This window comes from Callorhinus ursinus, unplaced genomic scaffold (assembly GCF_003265705.2).
Source record: "Callorhinus ursinus isolate GAN/ISIS: 27379988/994484 unplaced genomic scaffold, GSC_fseal_2.0 scaffold4, whole genome shotgun sequence".
In the NCBI taxonomy this organism is placed as follows: Eukaryota; Metazoa; Chordata; class Mammalia; order Carnivora; family Otariidae; genus Callorhinus; species Callorhinus ursinus.
The window spans coordinates 159,064,092-159,085,337 of record NW_027397066.1 but is presented as its reverse complement, the minus strand read 5'-3'; the positions used below and the strand labels follow the sequence as shown (position 1 = coordinate 159,085,337).

General features: G+C 36.0%; 1 protein-coding gene across 4 annotated transcripts in view; it reads left to right on the top strand.

Moving 5' to 3' along the window:
• Positions 1-21,246, top strand: part of PPP3CC (protein phosphatase 3 catalytic subunit gamma) — a 100,039-nt gene that overhangs the window by 56,527 nt on the left and 22,266 nt on the right. For all 4 annotated transcript variants that reach the window (XM_073892624.1, XM_025873859.2, XM_025873858.2 and 1 more), the window contains exons 5-10: positions 5,137-5,282; positions 6,780-6,919; positions 12,585-12,662; positions 12,749-12,843; positions 17,022-17,147; positions 17,940-18,011. In XM_073892624.1, the coding sequence (XP_073748725.1) occupies positions 5,137-5,282; positions 6,780-6,919; positions 12,585-12,662; positions 12,749-12,843; positions 17,022-17,147; positions 17,940-18,011 (657 nt within the window). The remainder of the gene's footprint in view (positions 1-5,136; positions 5,283-6,779; positions 6,920-12,584; positions 12,663-12,748; positions 12,844-17,021; positions 17,148-17,939; positions 18,012-21,246) is intronic.

Genomic DNA, 21,246 nt, shown 5'->3' with positions numbered 1-21,246 from the left:
TAACACAAAGTACCTACTGTGTGCCAGATATTATTCAAAGCATTTTACATATATGAATTCATTTAATCTTCACAGCAACCTTGCAATATAGGTATGTATTGTCATTATGCCCATTTTATAGATGAGGAAATCAAAACACAGAGAGCTAAGCAACTTGTGCTGAGTATCACAGCTAGTAGCCAAGCTTCAGATCGAGGCAGTCAGGTTCCATACTCCATTCTTTTGATCACCATGCTGTGGGGAACACTTAACTCACTGATGGCACAGATACATTGTGAGCCTTCAACAAATTTCAATAATAAAGGTGATATATAATAATAATAAATAATACTATATAAAGTTATATAATTCATCAGAGAAAATACGTATAAACTAAGTCAAGGAAGAATATAGATATCTTCAGTCTAACTCCTCAGAAAGTAAATGTGTTGGTATTTATGTACCTATTCATATACTTTAAGAAAATAAAAATTTTGTAAACTATTTTGGTCATGTGTTAATATAACATTAACTTTTTTTTTTTTTTTAAATTGTACTTATTTATTTGACAGAGAGACACAGCGAGAGAGGAAACACAAGTGGGATAGTGGGAGAGGGAGAAGCAGGCTTCCCGCCGAGCAGTGATCCCGATGTGGGGCTCAATCCCAGGACCCCAGGATCACAACCTGAGCCGAAGGCAGATGCTTAACGACTGAGCCTTCTTTATGCTTAGTTTGATTCATAACCTCCTGGTTTTTAAAAAATTTTATGAATTTTTTTATTTTAATTCCAGTATAGTTAACACGTAGTGTTATATTAGTTTCAGATGTACAATATAGTGATTCAACAATTCTATACATTACTCAGTGCTCATCATGATAAGTGTAGTTTTAATCCCCATCACCTATTTCACCCATCGCCCCACTCACCTCTCCTCTAGTAACCATCAGTTTGTTCTCTATAGGTAAGAATCTATTTCTTGGTTTTTCTCTCTCTTTTTTAAATTTTTAAAAAAAATTTTATTTGAAATAGAGAGAGAGAGCATGAGCTGGGGGGGGTGGGAGGAGGGGCAGAGTGGGAGGGAGAAGCAGGCTCTCCACTGAGCAGGGAGCCTGATATGGGGCTCGATTCCAGAACCCTGGGATCATGACCTCAGCTGAAGCTTAACCAACTGAGCCACCCAGACTCCCCTCTCTTTCTTTTTCTTTGTTTGTTTTGTTTCTTAAATTTCACATGAGTGAAATCATACGGTACTTTTCTTTCTCTGGCTGGCTGACTTCGTTTAGCATTATATTCTAGCTCTATCCATGTCATTGCAAATGGCAAGATTTTATTATTTTTGTGGTTAAATAATATTCCATTGTACATATACCTATAACATTTTCTTTATACATTCAGGTATTGATGGACATTTGGGCTGCTTCCATAGTTTGGTATCATAAATAATGCTGCAATAAACATAGGGGTGCAGATATCCTTTCGAATTAGTGCTTTTATATTCTTTGGGTAAATAAATAATAGTGTGATTACTCGACTGTAGGGTAGTTCTATTTTTAATTTTTTGAGGAACCTCCGTACTGTTTTCCACAGTGGCTGCACCAGTTTGCATTCCCACCAGGTTCCTTTTTCTGCACGTCCTCACCAACACTTGTTTTCTGTGTAACCTCCTGTTTTAATGTACAAAATGGGGTATTGCTTGTCATCTTTCTCCAGACTTGGTATCCTTTTGGAAGTAGGCTAAGGAATTCTTTTGAGTCATTCGTAGACACTTCTCCAAAGAAGACATCAGGATGACCAACAGACACATGAAAAGATGCTCAACATCACTCATCATCAGGGAAATGCAAATCAAAACCACAGTGAGCTATCACCTCATACTAGTCAGAATGGCTAGTATCAAAAAGACAAGAAATAACAAATTGGCAAAGATGGGGAGAAAAGGGAGCCCTTGCTTGCTGTTGATGGGAATGTAAATTGGTACAGCCATTATGGAAAACAGTATGGAGTTGTCTTAAAAAAATAAAAATAGAAAAAAAGTAGAAGTACCATATGATCCAATAATTCCATCACTTAGGTATTTACCCAAAGAAGATGAAAACAGTAATTTGAAAGATTTATGTACCCTTAGGTTTATTGTAACATTATTTACAGTAGCCAAGATATGGATACAACCTAGTATCCTTTGATAGGTAAATAGATAAAGATGTGGTGTGTAAACACACACACACAGACACACACAGCAATATTTTTTCTTTTTAATAAAAAAGATTTTATTTATTTATTTGAGAGAGTGAGAGAGAGAAAGCTGGAGCAGGGGGAGGGGCAGAGGGAGAAGCAGACCCCCTGCTGAGCAGGGAGCCTGATGTGGGGCTCCATCCCGGGACACCAGGACACTGGGATCATGACCTGAGCCCAAATCAAGAGTTGGCCGCCACTTAACCGACTGAGCCACCTAGCCGCCCCCCACACAGCAATGTTACTCAGCCATAAAATGAATGAAAACTCTTGCTGTTCATTATAACATGGATAGACCCAGGGGATATTATATTAAGTGAGATAAGTCAGACAGAGAAAGACAAATACCATATGATTTCACTTACATGTGGAATCTGAAAAACAAAACAAAAACAGAAACAGACTCAAATACGTAGAACAAATATGGTTGCTGGAGGGGAAACAGGTGGAGAATGGACTAAATGGGTTAAGGTGATTAAGAGGCACAAACTTCCAATTAGAAAATAAATAAGTAACAAGGATGAAAAGTATGACATAGGGTATATAGTCAATAGTATTGTAATAACTATATGGTAAAGATGGTAACTATACCTATCATGGTGAACATTACATAATGTATAGAATTGTTGAATCAATATATTGTACTGAAACTAATATGACATTGCATGTCAGTTATACTTGAATTAAAAAAAACAAAACTCCCTATATCTAAGCTTAGGACTCTTACAGAGGAATTTTTTATTGACATTGGCAAGAGGGAACTCTGGCTCCAAGGATTTTCAGGAGAAAAAGTTAATCACTGGCCACGAACAAAAGGAGTTGGGTTTTTTGGTTTTTTTTTTCACTTTTTTCCTCATGTAGACTTTATGGCCAATATGGATCTACTCTTGCAATAGCCAAAATTTATAGTGTTCAAATAAAAAGCAGAATATCAGGATGTAATTGTAAGGAGATGCAAAGATGCATAAGGCATGGCTCTTACTAACTTGGTTGTCCTAATAGAGTTAGCATATGTTGTGAAATAGATGATCTTAACTGTGGTCATGGTAATACAAAATGCTCTGAAGTGTTTTTTTTTTTTTTTTAAGATTTTATTTATTTATTTAACTGACAGAGAGAGAGAGACAGCTAGAAAAAGAACACAAGCAGGGGGAGTGGGAGAGGGAGAAACAGGCTTCCCGCCAAGCAGGGAGCCCGATGTGGGGCTCGATCCCAGGACCCTGGGATCAGGACCTGAGCTGAAGGCAGCCTTTTAATCAACTGAGGCACCTAGGTGCCCCAATGCTCTGAAGTTTTTAAAGGAACCCACAGACTCCCTTAATGCCCTCAAACCTTGGCAATAAAGAGAAGATCCTCACATTCAGGAATGTAAAGTCTTATAACTCAGATATGGTTCCCTTCATCTATACCTACCCTTTAGGAATGTCTCTCCAGACATTTCTGCCATCCATGTTCTGTACTCTGGCCCAAATCTGGACCATTACCCTTCACTTTATTCTCCAAAGCCTTGCCAAGACCAGGTTTTGATCCTTAAACACATCTTTTCTAAAAGCTTGGAAATTACAAGGAAGTAAACACAGAAACAATTATCAACTAGATAATCTGACTCACTTGCTATGGCTTTGTTCTCTAGGTCCTGTAGGCTTGTCTCATCTTCACAGAATTTTGGAAGAGCAGGAGCTCATAGTTCTGTAGGGCTGCCTGCCTTTACGACCTCTGGCCTTCTCTACCAACAGGCACCTCCAGGCTTGACTTTCTGAAATCCAAAGCCAAGGAAGAAAAAAATATTCCCTTTCTTTTTAAACTAAAGCCATCTTTCAGCTTTCCAGCTCTTACTTCATGACAGATTGTTTCTGGATAATTGTGGAGACTCCACCCTCTGCCCACTGGAGTGTTTCCTTGTTCTTTAACCCCAAAATACAATTCATAAAGATGAACATTTTTTTAATTTTTATTTATTTATTTGAGAGAGACAGACAGAGGGAGAGTAAGAGGGAAAAGCAGACTCCCTGCTGAGCAGGGAGCCTGATGTGGGACTGGATCCCACAACCCTGAGGTCCTGACCTGAGCCGAAGGCAGACATTTAACTGATTGAGCCACCTAGGTGCCCCAGGAATGAACATTTTTATATAAAATGGAATTGGAACAAAATTTGCTAAAAGATCTTAAAAATCATAGCAAAAGAGTATTGATATTTTATTGATTACTCTTAAAACTTTAGTTTCCATTTATATTTCTTCAGTACCCCCCGGAGAGTCTTTTAGTCACAACAAAATATTCAGGCTTACAAGATTACCATGGGCCATATTGGCATTTATCTCCTAGAAGGATACAGTCCAGACACAGCTGCAGCTCCAGGCATCCCTTTTCAGGGGAGTAGTCCTCATGGGAGTGGGTATAGCAGTCCGAAGGTTTTCTGCCTACCCCTCCCCCTCCAAGTCACAGTTCAGGTGCAGGGAAACTATCCATATTGGGCAGATCGGGGAGCCACTGTGGCTTAGAAGCCTCAGGTAGCACAATTGCCAATATTGCCTGTAAAAGCTTTATTGGTGTAGATTCCAGGATCCCACAGACACCTACCTTGAGTCATTGCACTCAGAAGTACAAAGCTGTAGCTACCAGGTAATTGAGTAATTTTTAACATAAGCTATGTTGCCTAATAACACAGCTGACATTCGCCTTATCAGGTTTCCAAGGCAACAGAGCTAGAAAGTTAATCCAACGTAACACTTGTCTTTAGAGGAGATTTTGTTTACCTTTTATCCACAACTTTTCAAGCATATTTTTATAAAGATGATTGTTTTCAAGTTTGCCTGAAATGAATGGCTTTGAAGTAGCTTCATAATTTTCTGTCCAATATCCTTTTTCATATATGATAAATTTTAGCTTTTCTTCCTTTGACTGTTTTTCTTTTTTTGATAGGTCGAATCAAATATTCTGAACAGGTGTATGATGCGTGTATGGAGACATTTGACTGTCTTCCTCTTGCTGCCCTCTTAAACCAGCAGTTTCTGTGTGTACATGGAGGGATGTCACCTGAAATTACTAGTTTAGATGACATTAAGAAAGTAAGTAATCTTTCAGTAGTCTTATGGAGTATATGTATTTTTAGTTTTTTTTTTATTGTAGTCAACTAATATGCCTCTATTGCTGAAAATTTTTAAATACAGATAATCAGAAGTAAGAAAGTGGAAATCACCTGTGGTCTCATTATTGGGAGACAACCACTGTTAACATTTTACTAAATATCTTCCAGAAAATTCCTGTAAATTTTAATGAAATCTGTACTTTCACCTACAGGAAACATAACCTATTTTGAGTATAGCCCTGAAACTTTAAATTATGTAGCAATACAAAAGGAAGGAAATCAGGGTTCTAATCCCTGTCCTGCAATGAATTGTGTAACCTTGACCAAACCACTTAACTCTTAATCACATTTTCTTTTCTTTCTTTTTTTTTTTTAAAGATTTTATTTATTTGACAGAGAGAGAGACAGTGAGAGAGGGAACACAAGGAGGGGGAAGTGGGAGAGGGAGAAGCAGGCTTCCGGCAGAGCAGGGAGCCCGATGCGGGACTCCATCCAGGGACTCCAAGATTATGACCTGAGAGGAAGGCAGTCGCTTAACCAACTGAGCCACCCAGGCGCCCTGACTTTGACATTTTAGATGATAGAATTTAATTGCTACACTCTTGTGAGTTGGTGATTATCATTTTCAGGATTTTCTATAAAGATGATCAATCTTTTTTCACTTCTGTTGTTCTACGTTATCATCTTTTCTCTACCTTTGTATTCTTCTACCAGTCTCATGTAGATACTGAAATTAAAGATTTTTCTGTTTATAAAACTTTTCTCTGAATTAAAGTTACTCTCCTCAGGGTAAGAGGATATGCCTATATTTCTGCTGCCTTATGGTCTTTAAAATAACCAGCATTTCTCTTTTACATTGTTAAGTCTTGAATTTTGCAATTCTGAATCACTTGTATTAAAAACCTCCCCTTTCACTCAGTAGAAGTCCTCAGCTATCTTAGTTACTGGTTTTGTCTTGCTTTTTATGCTACTAACCAAAGCAGCAATGATTCAAGGCTTAAATTAATAACTTACATTGAAATGCCTGCACTGCATAGAATGGAAAGGATGAAAGTCCTTTACAAAATAAAACTAGAAATCTCCACTGGAATGAGGTAGACAATGAACAGAACAATTGTAAAACCTTTCCTGCCCTGATGGTAATGTTAGCTCACCTAGGCAGTTGAAAGGAACTTTACATAGTCTTTCTCAATAAAGACTAGGATGTAAAGCAGTCCTTTTCTACAGTATGGTTAGATGACAGGGATATTTATACAAATTTATTTCAAAAAAATAATAAAAATTGTGTATCCAAATTTGTTAAATGCTCATTTTCTTCCTAAAGGAAAAATTCTTTATGGGGCTTGCTGCTTTTTCTGCTAATATATTCTTGTTGGTGGGAGGGTTTGGTTTTGTTTTGTTTTTGACCCATACCAGTTTCCAAAAGTTCCTTTTGCCTTCATGATTTTTCTTCTTTTGGCTTTTGTGTGTTTTCTAGTTAGACAGGTTTAAAGAACCTCCAGCCTTTGGGCCAGTGTGTGACCTGCTTTGGTCTGATCCTTCAGAGGATTATGGTAATGAAAAGACCTTGGAGCACTATACCCACAACACTGTCCGAGGGTGCTCTTATTTTTACAGGTAAGCTAATCCTCAAAGTTATAAGTTAGGAAAGGGAATTGTAATATGTATCATCAAATTATTTGTAAGTACTTTATATCTCTAATTTGTGTAGTATAAAGACTTTTGTTTAATTTTTTGATTAATAGAAGGCAGAAAATTCTTATTTTGTTTTTTACATTTTAATAGGTATTATGTACCCTCATAATATATGAGTACCTTCATTAATACCTAAGTGTAATATACTGAACATGATTGAACAGAACATCTTGCAGTGATTAAATGTTATTTTCTGACCCTAAACAATCTTGATTATTTGTTCCCAAACATCATCAATGAGTTTTTTTAAAAATAAAGATTTGTTGGCTCTTCCCCCAGAGATTCTGATTCAGTGGGTCTGAGACAGGAAAATCCTGTTATTTTTTTAAAAATCTCTCCAGCGTTTGGAACCACTGCTCTAGGCCAAGATATAAAAAGAACAGGACATTGTGAACTAAGCCCAGGACATTTCCTGGAAGTTGGCTGTTGTCTTAAATCTCATATGTGAGCTTTTATTGTGTTCTACCATTCAAAAAGAGGGAGAGAGAGAAGTTTGAAGCCTAAATTTTTTTAATCCCAGTGTTTGACTGTGACAAGTTAATGCATATAGTTAGTTCAAATCTTTGTTAATTGCCTAGATAGTACATTTATTAAATGAAATCCACATATATTAAGTAAAAAGCCTTAATATTGCCATAGTTTTAACCTTCTTCTAGGCAACCTTGTTTTATTCCTTTCTGAGTTATTTAAATTTTACTTCTCTCTTTTTAAAATTTTTTTAAAAAGATTTTATTTATTTATCTTGAGAGAGAGAGAGTACATGCGCACGCTGAGCCAAAACCAAGTCAGACACTCAACTGACTGAACCCCTAAATTTTACTTCTCTTTACATTGCTTAAAATAAAGATCATAATACCTTTTTATTGTTTGCACAACAGAAACTCTATGATTTCTTTGGAGATGAGCTTGACAACATCTATTATAAATGCCCAGGGCCTTTGATCCAGAAGTTCTTCTTCTAAAGTGTAATCCTGTGGCTGTACAACTGATCCTCGTTATTTACGAATTCTGATCTTCAAATTTGCCTTCCTGTTAAGAATTACTTGTAACTGCAAAGTCACCTCTCACAGCACTGTCATGGTCATTCAGACATGCACACATGCTGAATGATGAAAAATTTGTCACCCCATGTGTCTTCCTAACCGAGGTTAACAAGGAGCTGCTTTGCTGTCTTGTTTCAGCTTTCATGCTATTACACCATTCTTTTTGTGGTCCATTTAGTACAATATTTTTCACATTTTTTGTTGGTGAGTTTGCTGTGTAAAATGGCCCCCAACATAGTGCTTAAGTGCTACCGAGTATTTCTACATGTAAGAAGGCTGTGATGTGTCTTACAGAGAAAATACATATAAGCTTTATTCGGGAATGACTTAAGGCATTGTTGTCCATGAGTCCCATGTTAATTAATCAACAGTATATGTTAAATAAGGTGTCCTTACACAGAAACACACATAAAACAAGGTTATGAATTGATCGGTTAGTGAAAATGTGACCAGAGGCTCACAGGACCCTAACTGTGTATTTTCTCTAGGAGCGGTGGTTCAGTTTTGACTAATGCTGTATTTACAAGTTAACTTTATAGAACATAGCTACTGCAAATAACAAGAATCAACTATGTAAATGTGCAGATGTGTAAAATGTATACCCTTGAACAACGTGTTTGAACTGCACAGGTCCACTTAAACACGGATTTTTTTTTTTTTATATAAATAACAGTACTAGAAATGTATTTTTTCTTGCTTAAGATTTTCTTTTCTCTAGCTTATTTTAGCGTAAGAATAAAGCATATGATACATAGAACATACAAAGTATGTGTCAATTGACTGTTATGGGTAAGGCTTCTAGTCGACAGGCCAGCTTTTGGGGGAGTCAAAAGTTACATACATGAAGGTGCCTAGAACATGTGACTTTTGATCAGGGTCGTGAGTTTAGGCCCCATGTTGGGCATGGAGCCTACTTAAAAAAAGTTATACACACAGGGCGCCTGGGTGGCTCAGTCGTTGGGCATCTGCCTTCAGCTCGGGTTATGGTCCCAGGGTCCTGGGATCGGGCCCCGAGTTGGGCTCCCTGCTCCGCAGGAAGTCTGCTTCTCCCTCTCCCACTCCCCCTGCTTGTGTTCCCTCTCTTGCTGTGTCTTTCTCTGTCAAATAAATAAAATTTAAAAAAAATAGTTATATACACAAGAAAAAGTTATACACAGATTTTTGACTGCGAGGGGAGTCAACACTCCCCACATTGTTCAAGGGTCAATGGTACAAGGTTATTCACTGGTGTATTATTTGTGATAAATTTATTTATTTTTTAAGTAGGCTCCACACCCAACAAGGAGCCCAGTGTGGGGCTTGAAGTCACAGCCCTGAGACCCTGAGATTTAGAGTGAGATACTTAACCAACTGAGCCACCAAGGTGCCCCTATGATAAAAGATTTAAAACAACCTAAATGTTTAATAGAAGAATAGTTAGTTAAATACCTTGTGGTACATTCAGACAATGGAATGTGCCAGACTATTCAAGGAGGCTATTTTTTTTAATAAAAAAAAGAAAACAAACCCTTTATGTACAGATATAAAATAAAGGCATACCTTATTTTATTGCACTTCGCTGTATTGCACTTCATAGATACTGAGTTTTTTACAAATTGAAGGTTTGCAGCAATCTTGTGTTGAGCAAATCTCTTGGGTGTTATTTTTCCAGCAGTATTTGCTCACTTCCTGTCTCTGTCACATTTTGGTAATTCTCCCAATATTTCAAATTTTTTTATATTTATTTATTTAAATTATATTTATTTATTTAAATCATCATTTAAATATGGTGATTTGTGATCTGTGATTATGACCACTGAAAGCTCAGATGATGGTTAGCATTTTCAGCAATAAGGTATTATTTTTAAGTTAAGGTATATGCATTATTTTTTTAGACATAATGCTATTGCACACTTAATAGACTACGGTATAGTGTAAGTTTAACTTTTATATGTACTGGGAAACCAAAAAATTAATTTGACCTGCTTTATTTCAATATTTGCTTTGTTGTGGTGGTCTGGAACAGAACCCACAACATCTCCAAGGTATGCCTATAGAATATCTTTTAAAGGGTACTCAAAGAAACCAGGAACATTGGTTGCTCCTAAGGTAGCTAGAAGATAGATGTAGGAAGAAGGGAGGCATTTAGGGATGCCTGGCTGGCTCAATCAGAAGAGCATGCAACTTGGGCGCCTGGGTGGCTCAGTTGGTTAAGCGACTGCCTTCGGCTCAGGTCATGATCCCGGAGTCCCGGGATCGAGTCCCGTATCGGGCTCCCTGCTCAGCAGGGAGTCTGCTTCTCCCTTTGACCCTCCCCCCTCTCATGCTCTCTCTCTCTCTCTCTCTCATTCTCGCTCTCAAATAAATAAAATCTTTAAAAAAAAAAAAGAGCATGCAACTGACTCTTGATCTTGGGGTCATGAGTTTGAGCCCCACATTGGGTATAGAAATTATTTAAAAAAAATAAACTTTAAAAGAAAAAAAGAAGAGAGGCATTTCACTGTATCTGTATCTCACTATTTGTATCTTTCAATTTATACCATGCGAATGTACAATCTATTTTAAAAGTTAATTTTTCTAATGAGCATAATAAGAAAGATTTAAATATAAATAATTAACACTTGGATAAATCTAGGATAATTTGGTATTCTCCATTCTCCAGTTTTTCCTATCAGGTAATTCTTCCCCCCCCTTCACAGCCCCCCCCTCCCCAGAGGGAGAGAGAGAATCTTTTTTTAAAAAAATTTTTTTATTGTTATGTTAGTCATCATATATTACATCATTAGTTTTTTTTAAATTTTTTATTGTTATGTTAATCACCATATATTACATCATTAGTTTTTGATGCAGTGTTCCATGATTCATTGTTTGTTCATAATACATCATTAGTTTTTGATGTAGTGTTCCATGATTCATTGTTTGTGCATAACACCCAGTGCTCCACGCAGAATGTACCCTCTTTAATACCCATCACCAGGCTAACCCATCCCCCCACCCCCCTCCCCTCTAGAACCCTCAGTTTGTTTTTCAGAGTCCATTGTCTCTCATGGTTCGTCTCCCCCTCCGACTTACTCCCCTTCATTCTTCCCCTCCTGCTATCTTCTTCTTTTTCTTTTTTCTTAACATATGTTGCATTATTTGTTTCAGAAGTATAGATCTGTGATTCAACAGTCTTGCACAATTCACAGCGCTCACCATAGCACATACCCTCCCCAATGTCTATCACCCAGCCACCCCATCCCTCCCACCCCCCACCACTCCAGCAACCCTCAATTTGTTTCCTGAGATTAAGAATTCCTCATATCAGTGAGGTCATATGATACATGTCTTTCTCTGATTGACTTATTTCACTCAGCATAACACCCTCCAGTTCCATCCACGTCATTGCAATGGCAAGATCTCATTCCTTTTGATGGCTGCATAATATGCCATTGTGTATATATACCACATCTTCTTTATCCATTCATCTGTCGATGGACATCTTGGCCCTTTCCACAGTTTGGCTATTGTGGACATCGCTGCTATAAACATTGGGGTGCACGTACCCCTTCGGATCCCTACATTTGTATCTTTGGGGTAAATACCCAGTAGTGCAATTGCTGGATCGTAGGGTAGCTCTATTTTCAACTGTTTGAGGAACCTCCATATGGGAGAGAGAATCTTAAGAAACCCGAGTAGAAATTAAGAGTGTACTTGTGGCGCCTGGGCACTGACTCTTGGTTTTAGCTCGGGTCTTGATTTCAGGGTCATGGGATACAGCCCCCCTTGGCTCCATCTTCAGTGCAGAATCTGCTTGAGATTCTCTCTCCCTCTCTCTCTGTCCCCCAACTCCACTCTTGTGTGCTCTCTCTCTCAAAATAAATAAATAAATCTTAAAAAAAAAAAAAAGTCAGACGCCTAACTGAGCCACTCAGGCACCCCAACCTATCAGGTTTTTCTAAATGTAGCAAGATAATAATATTGAGAGAAAATGTTAGGAGTAGATGCAAATATCACACCTTTCATTAGAATATAGTTAGATGTAATATTTGCATTTACTCCTGAAATACTCCTGCATAATATCAACTTGGCTTTGATATTACTTGTGAAGCTGTAAGTAGGTTATTTAACTTTTCTAACAATTTGATAATTTGAAAATTGTGTGTTTGGTTTTTAGCACCTAATCTCTCTCTCTCTCTCTCTCTCTCTCTCTCTCTCTCACACACACACACACACACACACACACACATACATATATACACAGTTCCCTGGTACTTTTTTTTATATAAAGACAAGAAAAGTTTTGGTGTTGTTATGTTAAGGGTTAAGACAAAAAATTTTAAAGGTAGGGAGCTCTTTTCCTGTCCTAAGGTTGTCTGTTATCTGCATATTTGATCTGGAATGAGGTATATTAGTGAAGTGGAAAAACAGTGATGATTGCTAAGCCATTAATAAAAGTTCAGTGGTATGTCAAATCTATAATTTTGAAACAAATTCAACTAATAGCGTCTTGACTTTTCCCCTTCCTCCTACTAAAAACCAGTTGTTTTAGTTCTGGGTTTATGTTTTCTAATTTTCTTTTTCAGTTACCCTGCAGTTTGTGAATTTTTGCAGAACAATAATTTGTTATCAATAATCAGAGCCCACGAAGCCCAGGATGCTGGGTAAGTTATATTAAAACTGTACCAATTATCATTACAGAGTTTTTGCCTTTTATATCAAGACAGACAGACTGTTATCTCTCTTCCAGGTATCGAATGTACAGGAAGAGCCAAACAACAGGCTTTCCATCACTTATTACAATTTTCTCTGCCCCCAATTACCTAGATGTCTATAATAATAAAGGTAAAGGAGTCCAGTGATATTTGAGTTTGAATTTGTGAGTAAATGTGAGCTCTAATTTAATCATATATATGTGTAAGTATATTACATATAAGAAAAGAGGTCTTACTTGAAACAAAGGCCAAGAAACTTAGAATTTAGGCTACTGCTTGGTTTTCATTTCCTAAGGATTATTGGGCTCTTTGTAAATATAAATAATGATCATAATAGGTCTGATGTGTACTCCTGAATCAAAATATAAGAGGAATAGGGGCGCCTGGGTGGCTCAGTTAGTTGAGCGTCTGGCTCTTGGTTTTGGTTCGGGTCATGATTTCATGGGTCGTGGGATTGAGCCCTGAGTCAGGCTCTGTGCTCAGTAGGGACTGTTTGAAGATTCTCTCCCTCTGCCCTGAAATATTCCTGCATAATATCAACTTGGCATTGATATTACTTGTGAAGCTGTAAGTAGGTTATTTAACTTTTCTAACAGTTTGATAATTTGAAGATTGTGTGTTCGGTTTTTAGCACCTAATCTCTCTTTCTCTCTCTCTCTCACACACACACACGCGCGCGCGCGCACACACACACACACACACACACACACTACCGTGGTACTTTTTTTTATATCAAGACAAGAAAAGTTTTGGTGTTGTTATGTTAAGGGTTAAGACAAAAAAATTCTTCCCCCTAACTCCTTCTCTCTCCCTCTCTCTCTAAAATAAATTAAAAAATCTTATATAAGAAGAAGAAATTCAGGTTCAAGATAGAATAGTCATCATAAATTATTACTTTTGGTGAATTTAATTTATTTGTAACAGTACCTCCACTATTTGGAGTTTTAATGTTTATAAATTATTAAGCTGTTTTTGCTTTTCTTGAGGAATGGTACAGGTAGGTGAATACTGTACAAAAAGTCAGAAAAATCCTTTCAGTTCAAGCCCTGTCAGAAACTAAATAGTGTGACTTTAGGCAAGTCACATTATTTTTCTACACCTCAATTTCCCATATAAACAGAGAGGATTAAATGTAAACATGCCTTCAATCCAGAAATTCTCATTCTAAGACTTTATCCTATTGAAAGTTTTATTTTTACATACGCCCAATGTGGGGCTTGAACTCATGACCCTGAGATCAAGAGTTGCATACTCTACTGACTGAGCAAGCCAGGTACCCCCAAATCTTTTTTTTTTTTTAATTTTTTATGATTCATAGTTTGTAAGTTTTGTATTGGGGCAAACTTCCTCTGTAATATCCTCTGTAACATGCCTCTGTAACTATTTTGTTGTTTATAAAGTATGACTATAAAATAATAGAACTTTTATACAAACATGCCAGAACGTATATATCCAAGTGAGTATTGTCCCTTCACAGTAGTTATTGGGAAGCTATATGCTTATTCCAACAATGCTGCCATTGTTCAAAGCGTTTTCGGAACTCCTCTTTTGGCATTGCCTTCAGAGTCTGCGACACATTCTTTTGATTATCCTCAGTGATGGGAAATCTTCGTCCTTTGAGGGTGGATTTGATTTTTGGAACAGCCAAAAGTCATTTGGAGTCAAGACTGGTGAATAAGGTGAGTGATCAAGCTAGATGATACCATTTGGGGTCAGAAACAAGGTATGATTATAGGGTAATGAGACTGGTTTTTCTTGTGTTGCTTATAAAATGGGTCTGGAGGCGATTCCAAAAGAGGAGTTCCAAAAATGTTTTGAGTAATGGCAGCATCTTTGGATTAAATATATGGTAAGGCAGCAAGGTGTATTGAAAAGAGCACTAAGGTAGGAGTCAGAAGAAATTCTAGTCTAGTCCTGCTTCACTTTTAAATTCACAGCTAACATGACACTTAATTTCACATTTAACGAGACACTTAACTTCTCTGAGCCTCGGTGTATCTTTAAAATACCTGTCATATAGGGTTGTTGAAGATAAGTTGGAATACTAAAAATAAACATTAAAAGCATCTGTCAAACTCTAAATTGCTATGATAGTATAACATTTTACTGTTGTTGTGCCTAGTGTGATTACATCAGAGGACCACACTCATCTCATATATAAGGTCTGGTGTGTTTGTAGTTGGTGGTTTTTAAGTCTCATTACTTTATAGTCATACCTTGTATATGCAGCTGGGGAGTCAAGTTTAAAAGAGGTCCACAGTATACTTACTATGTATCCTGTTTAAAGGGAAACTAAGGAATGGCACTTCTCATTTCAATCTGATTTGAATCAGTCATCTCAGTGGCTTACTACACATTTTAAAAAACACTTCTTCGACTTCAGTTCTCTTCCAGCATCTAGTTTTTTTTTACATCTCGTCATTCTTTTCTGAATCTTAGCTACCCCACAACACTCTGCTTCTCCCTAACTCCATTCTTTCTTATTTCCTTCTTAATATTCCCAATATGTCAGAGACTTAGTTTTCTTCTTATTTCTTCCATTATGAATGGTATGTGCTGCTTGTGTTGGCAACTTCTTCAAGGACGCTTCATGGCCCTAGTCCTCTATGTGTGATGAAGACATTCCCTTTCCCCTTGTTCAGGCTCACTAGAAGAGTATCTGTTGATTGCACTGTGGATTTGTCGGTGTGCTCAACTGAAACCTGCCACCCAACACAGCAGTCACTTCACTCATTCACTAAATGCCATCTCGTTTTCTGCCCCATTCTAACCTGGTTTTGATCTTGACTATTCCTTTAGTGAACTTTTAAGTTACAGTCCAGTCTATACCAGAGCTTTCTGTTGACTTTGACATAATTGGTAACTTTATCTTGAAACATTCTTATTTTCCTTGGTTGTTTCTCAAACTTTTTTTGTTTTTTTTGTTTTTTTTTAGGCAAAAGACAGAGTGGTATATGAAATAATGTCTGCTGGTACTCAGTTACTCCCCATCCAAGTACCTCTTTCTTGAAAATGACAACCCTCTCCCCATTTCCTTTTTCTCTTTCTTCTTCTGTTGCTTTTCTTTCTTTCATATTGGTACCAAAGAGTATTTCTTAGTTCCAATGATTATGTGAAAGATCCTTAAGTCATGATTTTTAAAGATTTCTATTCCTATTTTTTGTGTCCACTGGGAACATACCCAAAAGCAATTTTTTATGCTCTCATTTCTAATCATCCAGGGTAAAGAGCCGCCTCTCACTTCTTTTTCCTGTGTAGATTGAGGGAATTGTTAAATAATTGTGTATTCATCTAAATAAAATATATACACATGAAAATAATGGGACATGTATATTATATCCAGTGTTAGGTTTTTAAGAGCAGGAGATCCTACTTTCATGTATTTTCTTTATAATCCATGGTATACATTTTAGATACTCAGTAACTTAAATTTTGAGCACATGAGACTATCCTTTAATAAGCGAAGAAACAGGAACCAGGAAATGACCTGTATCTGTCATTTCTGAAGTACTTCATACCCAAATCTATTTATGATCACAGTAAGACTGAAGAGAATAATGCAAACAACATCGCAGAGCTCGTGCTCATGGTGAAGTCTAAGAAATTGGACTTTCAAACTTTTAAAATATAAAGAAAATTATTTTGGTACCAAAGCACGTATACAAATACATGAACTGGTCAAGTTAAAGATTTTTATGGTGCTAGCAATATACTGACTCTGTATAGGAGAGATGGATTTTTAATCCTCTGTATAATATGCAGAGATGATTTAATCTACTTTTGAGCCGTGTAAATTGCTCCAAGTTTACCATCTGTATCCCCTACTATGAATTGATAATTGCTATGTTATAAACTCCCAGAGAGTTTATAAAATCTTTGGCACTGGATAATGACTAGCAAAAGAGGCTGTGTTTGCTTCATGAAAAATGTTTGCCTTCAAAGGAAAGCTGTAATTGTAACCATTTGGCCTATAAAGGGAAATTATGACAAAATTTTTCTAATGTGGAACCTGAGATTTCTACAGATGGTTACTGCGCAGTGACCCTTTGAAGTTTCAGAGCTTAGTTTCTTTTGTACTTTTATTATATAAGATCTCAGGTAACTTTTTGTTCCTTGGGATAATTCTTAAAAGAATGAACTGTATAAAATGCTTCAAGATTTTCCATCTGCTCTTGAATATCGAGTCGTGAACTTACAAGTGGAAAGTAAGTTCCTGAGTTCTGTTTAGTAGGTATACAGCTATACAAAGCATGCCATTTGCCATGTCATGTTCCTCTGTGCCAGATTTTCCTGCTTTTTCCTTTTTAGCTGCTGTGCTAAAATATGAAAACAATGTCATGAATATCAGGCAGTTTAACTGTTCTCCACACCCCTACTGGCTTCCAAACTTTATGGACGTTTTCACATGGTCTTTGCCATTTGTTGGGGAAAAAGGTAAGAGAAGTGGATGATCAGTTGTCTTAATTAGTGATGGAGCACACTTTAATATTTCATGAGTCCCCTGATGGTTCAGAAATGTTTTTCTTAAAGAATTAAAAAGAATAAAAAATAATAAATAATAAAGTTATCCGAAGTATTTTCTAATTTCTTTGTTCTCTACAAAGATTTTTAAATGGCACTTAATTGGTTTTTTATTTTATTTATTTTATTTTTTAATTTTTTAATTGGTTTTTAAATTATAGTTCTAGTCAATTGTGCGCTTATTGTTGTAAATATCAATTTAAAGCAGCTACCCTACTATGATCAGGATGTTAAAATAACATAAGTCACTAAACCGTTCCTTCAGTGATTTCTTCAGCGATGAAGAGATTTAAATAGGAAATAGTGTCCTGTAAAATTTTATTTGTGCAACTGTACAAACAAGGTATGCAAATATAAAATAAATTTGTTGAGCATAGACCTGATGGCTTAACATCTTTGTAAAATAGGAGGAAATCTTTTCATGTACATATCAGTGAGGAGAAGGCTCTGGACAACAGTCTCATGAAATCAAGTAATTATGCAATAGAATCTTCAAAGACCAGACTTTTACTGAAGCAAGGAATTTCCCCAAATTCTATATAAACCTGAAGGTCTAGATTTAATGCTACTCTTTATTCTTAATAGCATAATGACAAGTCATTTTTGTCTATGTTTATTTAACATGTGTTTACTTAAACATCCACATCATTTTAGAGAGAATACCTTATTAATTGTATACATTTTGGGTTATTTTGTCTTATATAGTCACAGAGATGCTGGTTAACATTCTCAACATATGCTCTGATGATGAATTGATTTCTGATGATGAAATTGAAGGTAAACTTGCCTTTTTCTCATTTGAACTAGAAATGAAGAAGTTTTGGGTTTGGTTTTAGTTTGTTTTGGATAATTTTCTTTGTCTTATTAGAAACGAGTTGTGTTCATTACAGAAAAATAAAATTTGAAAAATACCGGAAACCGTAAATAAGAACAAAAAAGTTACCTGTAAACCTGCCATCTCATAGATATCAACTATTCACATTTTGATGTAATATTGTTACCTGTCTTATATCTTTGCATATATTTCCCCTCTTTTTCCTTTTTAACAAAAATGAGGTCATGTATTAGTATCATAAACATTTATAGTTTTTTAATAGACTAATTTTTAATTTATCTAGTAGTCTTGATTGATGATTTTTGTTTTAATCAATCTGCTGTTGGATATTGGATTTTTTCTAACTTTTTTGTTTTAAAACCCTACAGTTTAAAAATTCTTATAGATAAATCTTTACACATTCTGTCAACAACCAGTATTTATTACATGACTAATATATAGCAAGTACTATTTACATCCTTGCATGCAATAAACTTACATTCTAGGGGAGAGAAGACGATAAATAAGTACAAGTCAGATGTTGATATATGGTATGAAAGAAAGGGAAGCAATATTAGGAAATTGAGAATAACATATTCTTGATTATTTTCATAGGATAAATTTCTAGAAATTGAGTATCTGTGTCATTTAGTACTTACAATTTTAAATCAGATACAGATAACCTCTAGATTCCAGATTCCATTTTGTGTGTGTGATGCATAGTTCATAGTGCACTGTCCAATACTGTTTACTATCATTTTTATAGTCTGGTGTTTTTAAAATTTTAATTTGTATTTTTATGATGACTAATGAACATTTTTTTTTTTATTGACCACATGTGAATTGTCAATTCATACCTTTTGCCCATTTTCCTACTGGGTTATGTGCATGTTTGTTTGTTTTTTGCTTTTCTTATTGGCCTGTGAGGGATCTTTATATAGTAACATTTTGTTATATATGTAGCCAAGTATTTTTTTCCTAGTGTATTGTGGGCAGTTTGATTTTATTTATTTATTTTTTAAAGATTTTATTTATTTATTCATGAGAGACAGAGAGAGGCAGAGGCAGAGGGAGAAGCAGGCAGTTTGATTTTAAAGATAAGTCCTAACTTATCTGAGAATGCAGAAGATTCTGGAAAGATGGTGACACCTGAGTTCAAACCTCTGGTTGTCTCATTGTCCAGGCTCTGTGCTGAAGTGATTCATTCAACTGTTAGGATAAACCATCTACATAGTGGAAAAAGCCTAGTTTACTTTGGGCAGATAGAGGGGATTCCAAAACATAGTTAGGTTGTAGATTCCACATTGAAGGTGAAGAGCAGATGGAGCATAGCTTGTGAGTATCTTTACGTATGAGGTAGCAGAACGTTATAAGGAACTGGTTCTTTTTGAGGAAATAATTCAGGCAAGAGAAAATTCAAACAAAATAAAGAATTTAAGTTGGGGAAGATGAAATATATAAGAAATAGATCTAGTAGGATTTATATTCAAATCTAGGTGGATTTGGAAATTGTGAACTCTATTTTATGTACTAAGAAAGGATTCTTAATTACCATAAAGATATGCTTACAAAATTATGCCAAAAATTGTATATGGGAATATATATTAAAGTATTGTCATAATATCAACAGAATCAGAACAATCAGAACAAATGTCCCTCAGTGGAGAGGTGGATAAATCAGTTATGACATATCCATTTGATAGATTCTCTACATAGAATATTATTTTCCTTATGCAAGCCTCCTTTTCCCCTTCTCTTCTAGTTAGCTCTTGTTCCGCTTATTGTAACATCCTCATGGAAGACATTTCTGACCTCCCTGACTAGATCCAGTACCCCTGTCATGCTGTCTCATATCACCATGTACCTCTCCTTAGCATTTGATAGAATTGTAATTTTGCATTTATTTATATTATTATAAGAGTAATATATTTTACTCCCATTCAACTGTAGACTCCCCAAGTGCTAGGACACTGTTTTTGCTCACCAAAATAGCCCTAAAGCCAAGTATAGTGTAGTGAGCATGATAAGTAAATATTTGTTGAGTTAGATTGAGTGGTATTACATACAACTATTAAAAAACGAATGGATTAGAGCTATCAGTGCTAATATGGAAAATGTACTAGATATTCTGTTAAGTGCAAAAGTAAATGAATAGAATCTTCTCATTTCCATTTTTTACAGGGTGTGTAGATATAAGCTGATACATGCTTTTTAATTTTTTTCTGAAAGGAAATGAAAAATAACTTTTTGGGTTATGATGCTGAATTGAACATACTTCTAATTCTATTCCTTTCTGAAACTACACTAAAAACACAATACAATTTTGGTTTTATTTAAGTGATATAAACTAAGGATTTCCACTTTAGTAATGCCACACTAGATAGTTTAAATCAACCCTGACTTAAGATAACTGTAAAAACTAGACACAATATTCTAAAATTTGCTTTAGAGGCATTTAGAAAGTTAACAAAGTAAAATAATTACCAAGTTGAGATCTGGAAGAAAGGCATAAATCCAGAGAGGTAAAACCAAAATTTGGGACTATTTCTCTCCTAGAGATATTCATGAATTTCAAAAGAAGAAACTAAGATGTTGAGCAGCCATCTTGATAGAAGATAAAAAGTTAGGGCTTGGGGTGCCTGGATGGCTCAGTTGGTTGGGCGTCCAACTCTTGATTTCAGCTCAGGTCTTGATCTCGGGGTTGTGAGTTCAAGCCACGTGTTGGGTTCCATGCTGCGCGTGGAGCCTACTTAAAAAAAAAAAAAAACTAGGGCTCATGGCTTGCCAAGGATGATGTGAGGGCTGGTAAGTTTCTCCTCATTGGTTGGGGACTCCAGAACATTGCATCTATGTAAGAGTAAGGGTAAACTGGAAATAGAACAGCCCTGAAAGGCACTACAGCCTACCTTCAGATCATTTCAATCCATGAAATTTGAATAAAGTAGCCCTAGGCACCTGGCAAAAGCAAACTTCTCTATACTAAGGTAACATCGTGTAGGACTTTAAATTACTACAAATAATCTTTCAAATATATAATATGTGACTCACAACCAAAAATAACTAGGCATATGAGGAGATATAACAACATGAATGAGAACCAGCAGAAACAGCAAAAAATAAAAACAGATACCAGGTTCTCCAGACATTGGCTTTATCAGACTGAACTTTAAAATAACTGTGCTAAGGGCGCCTGGGTGG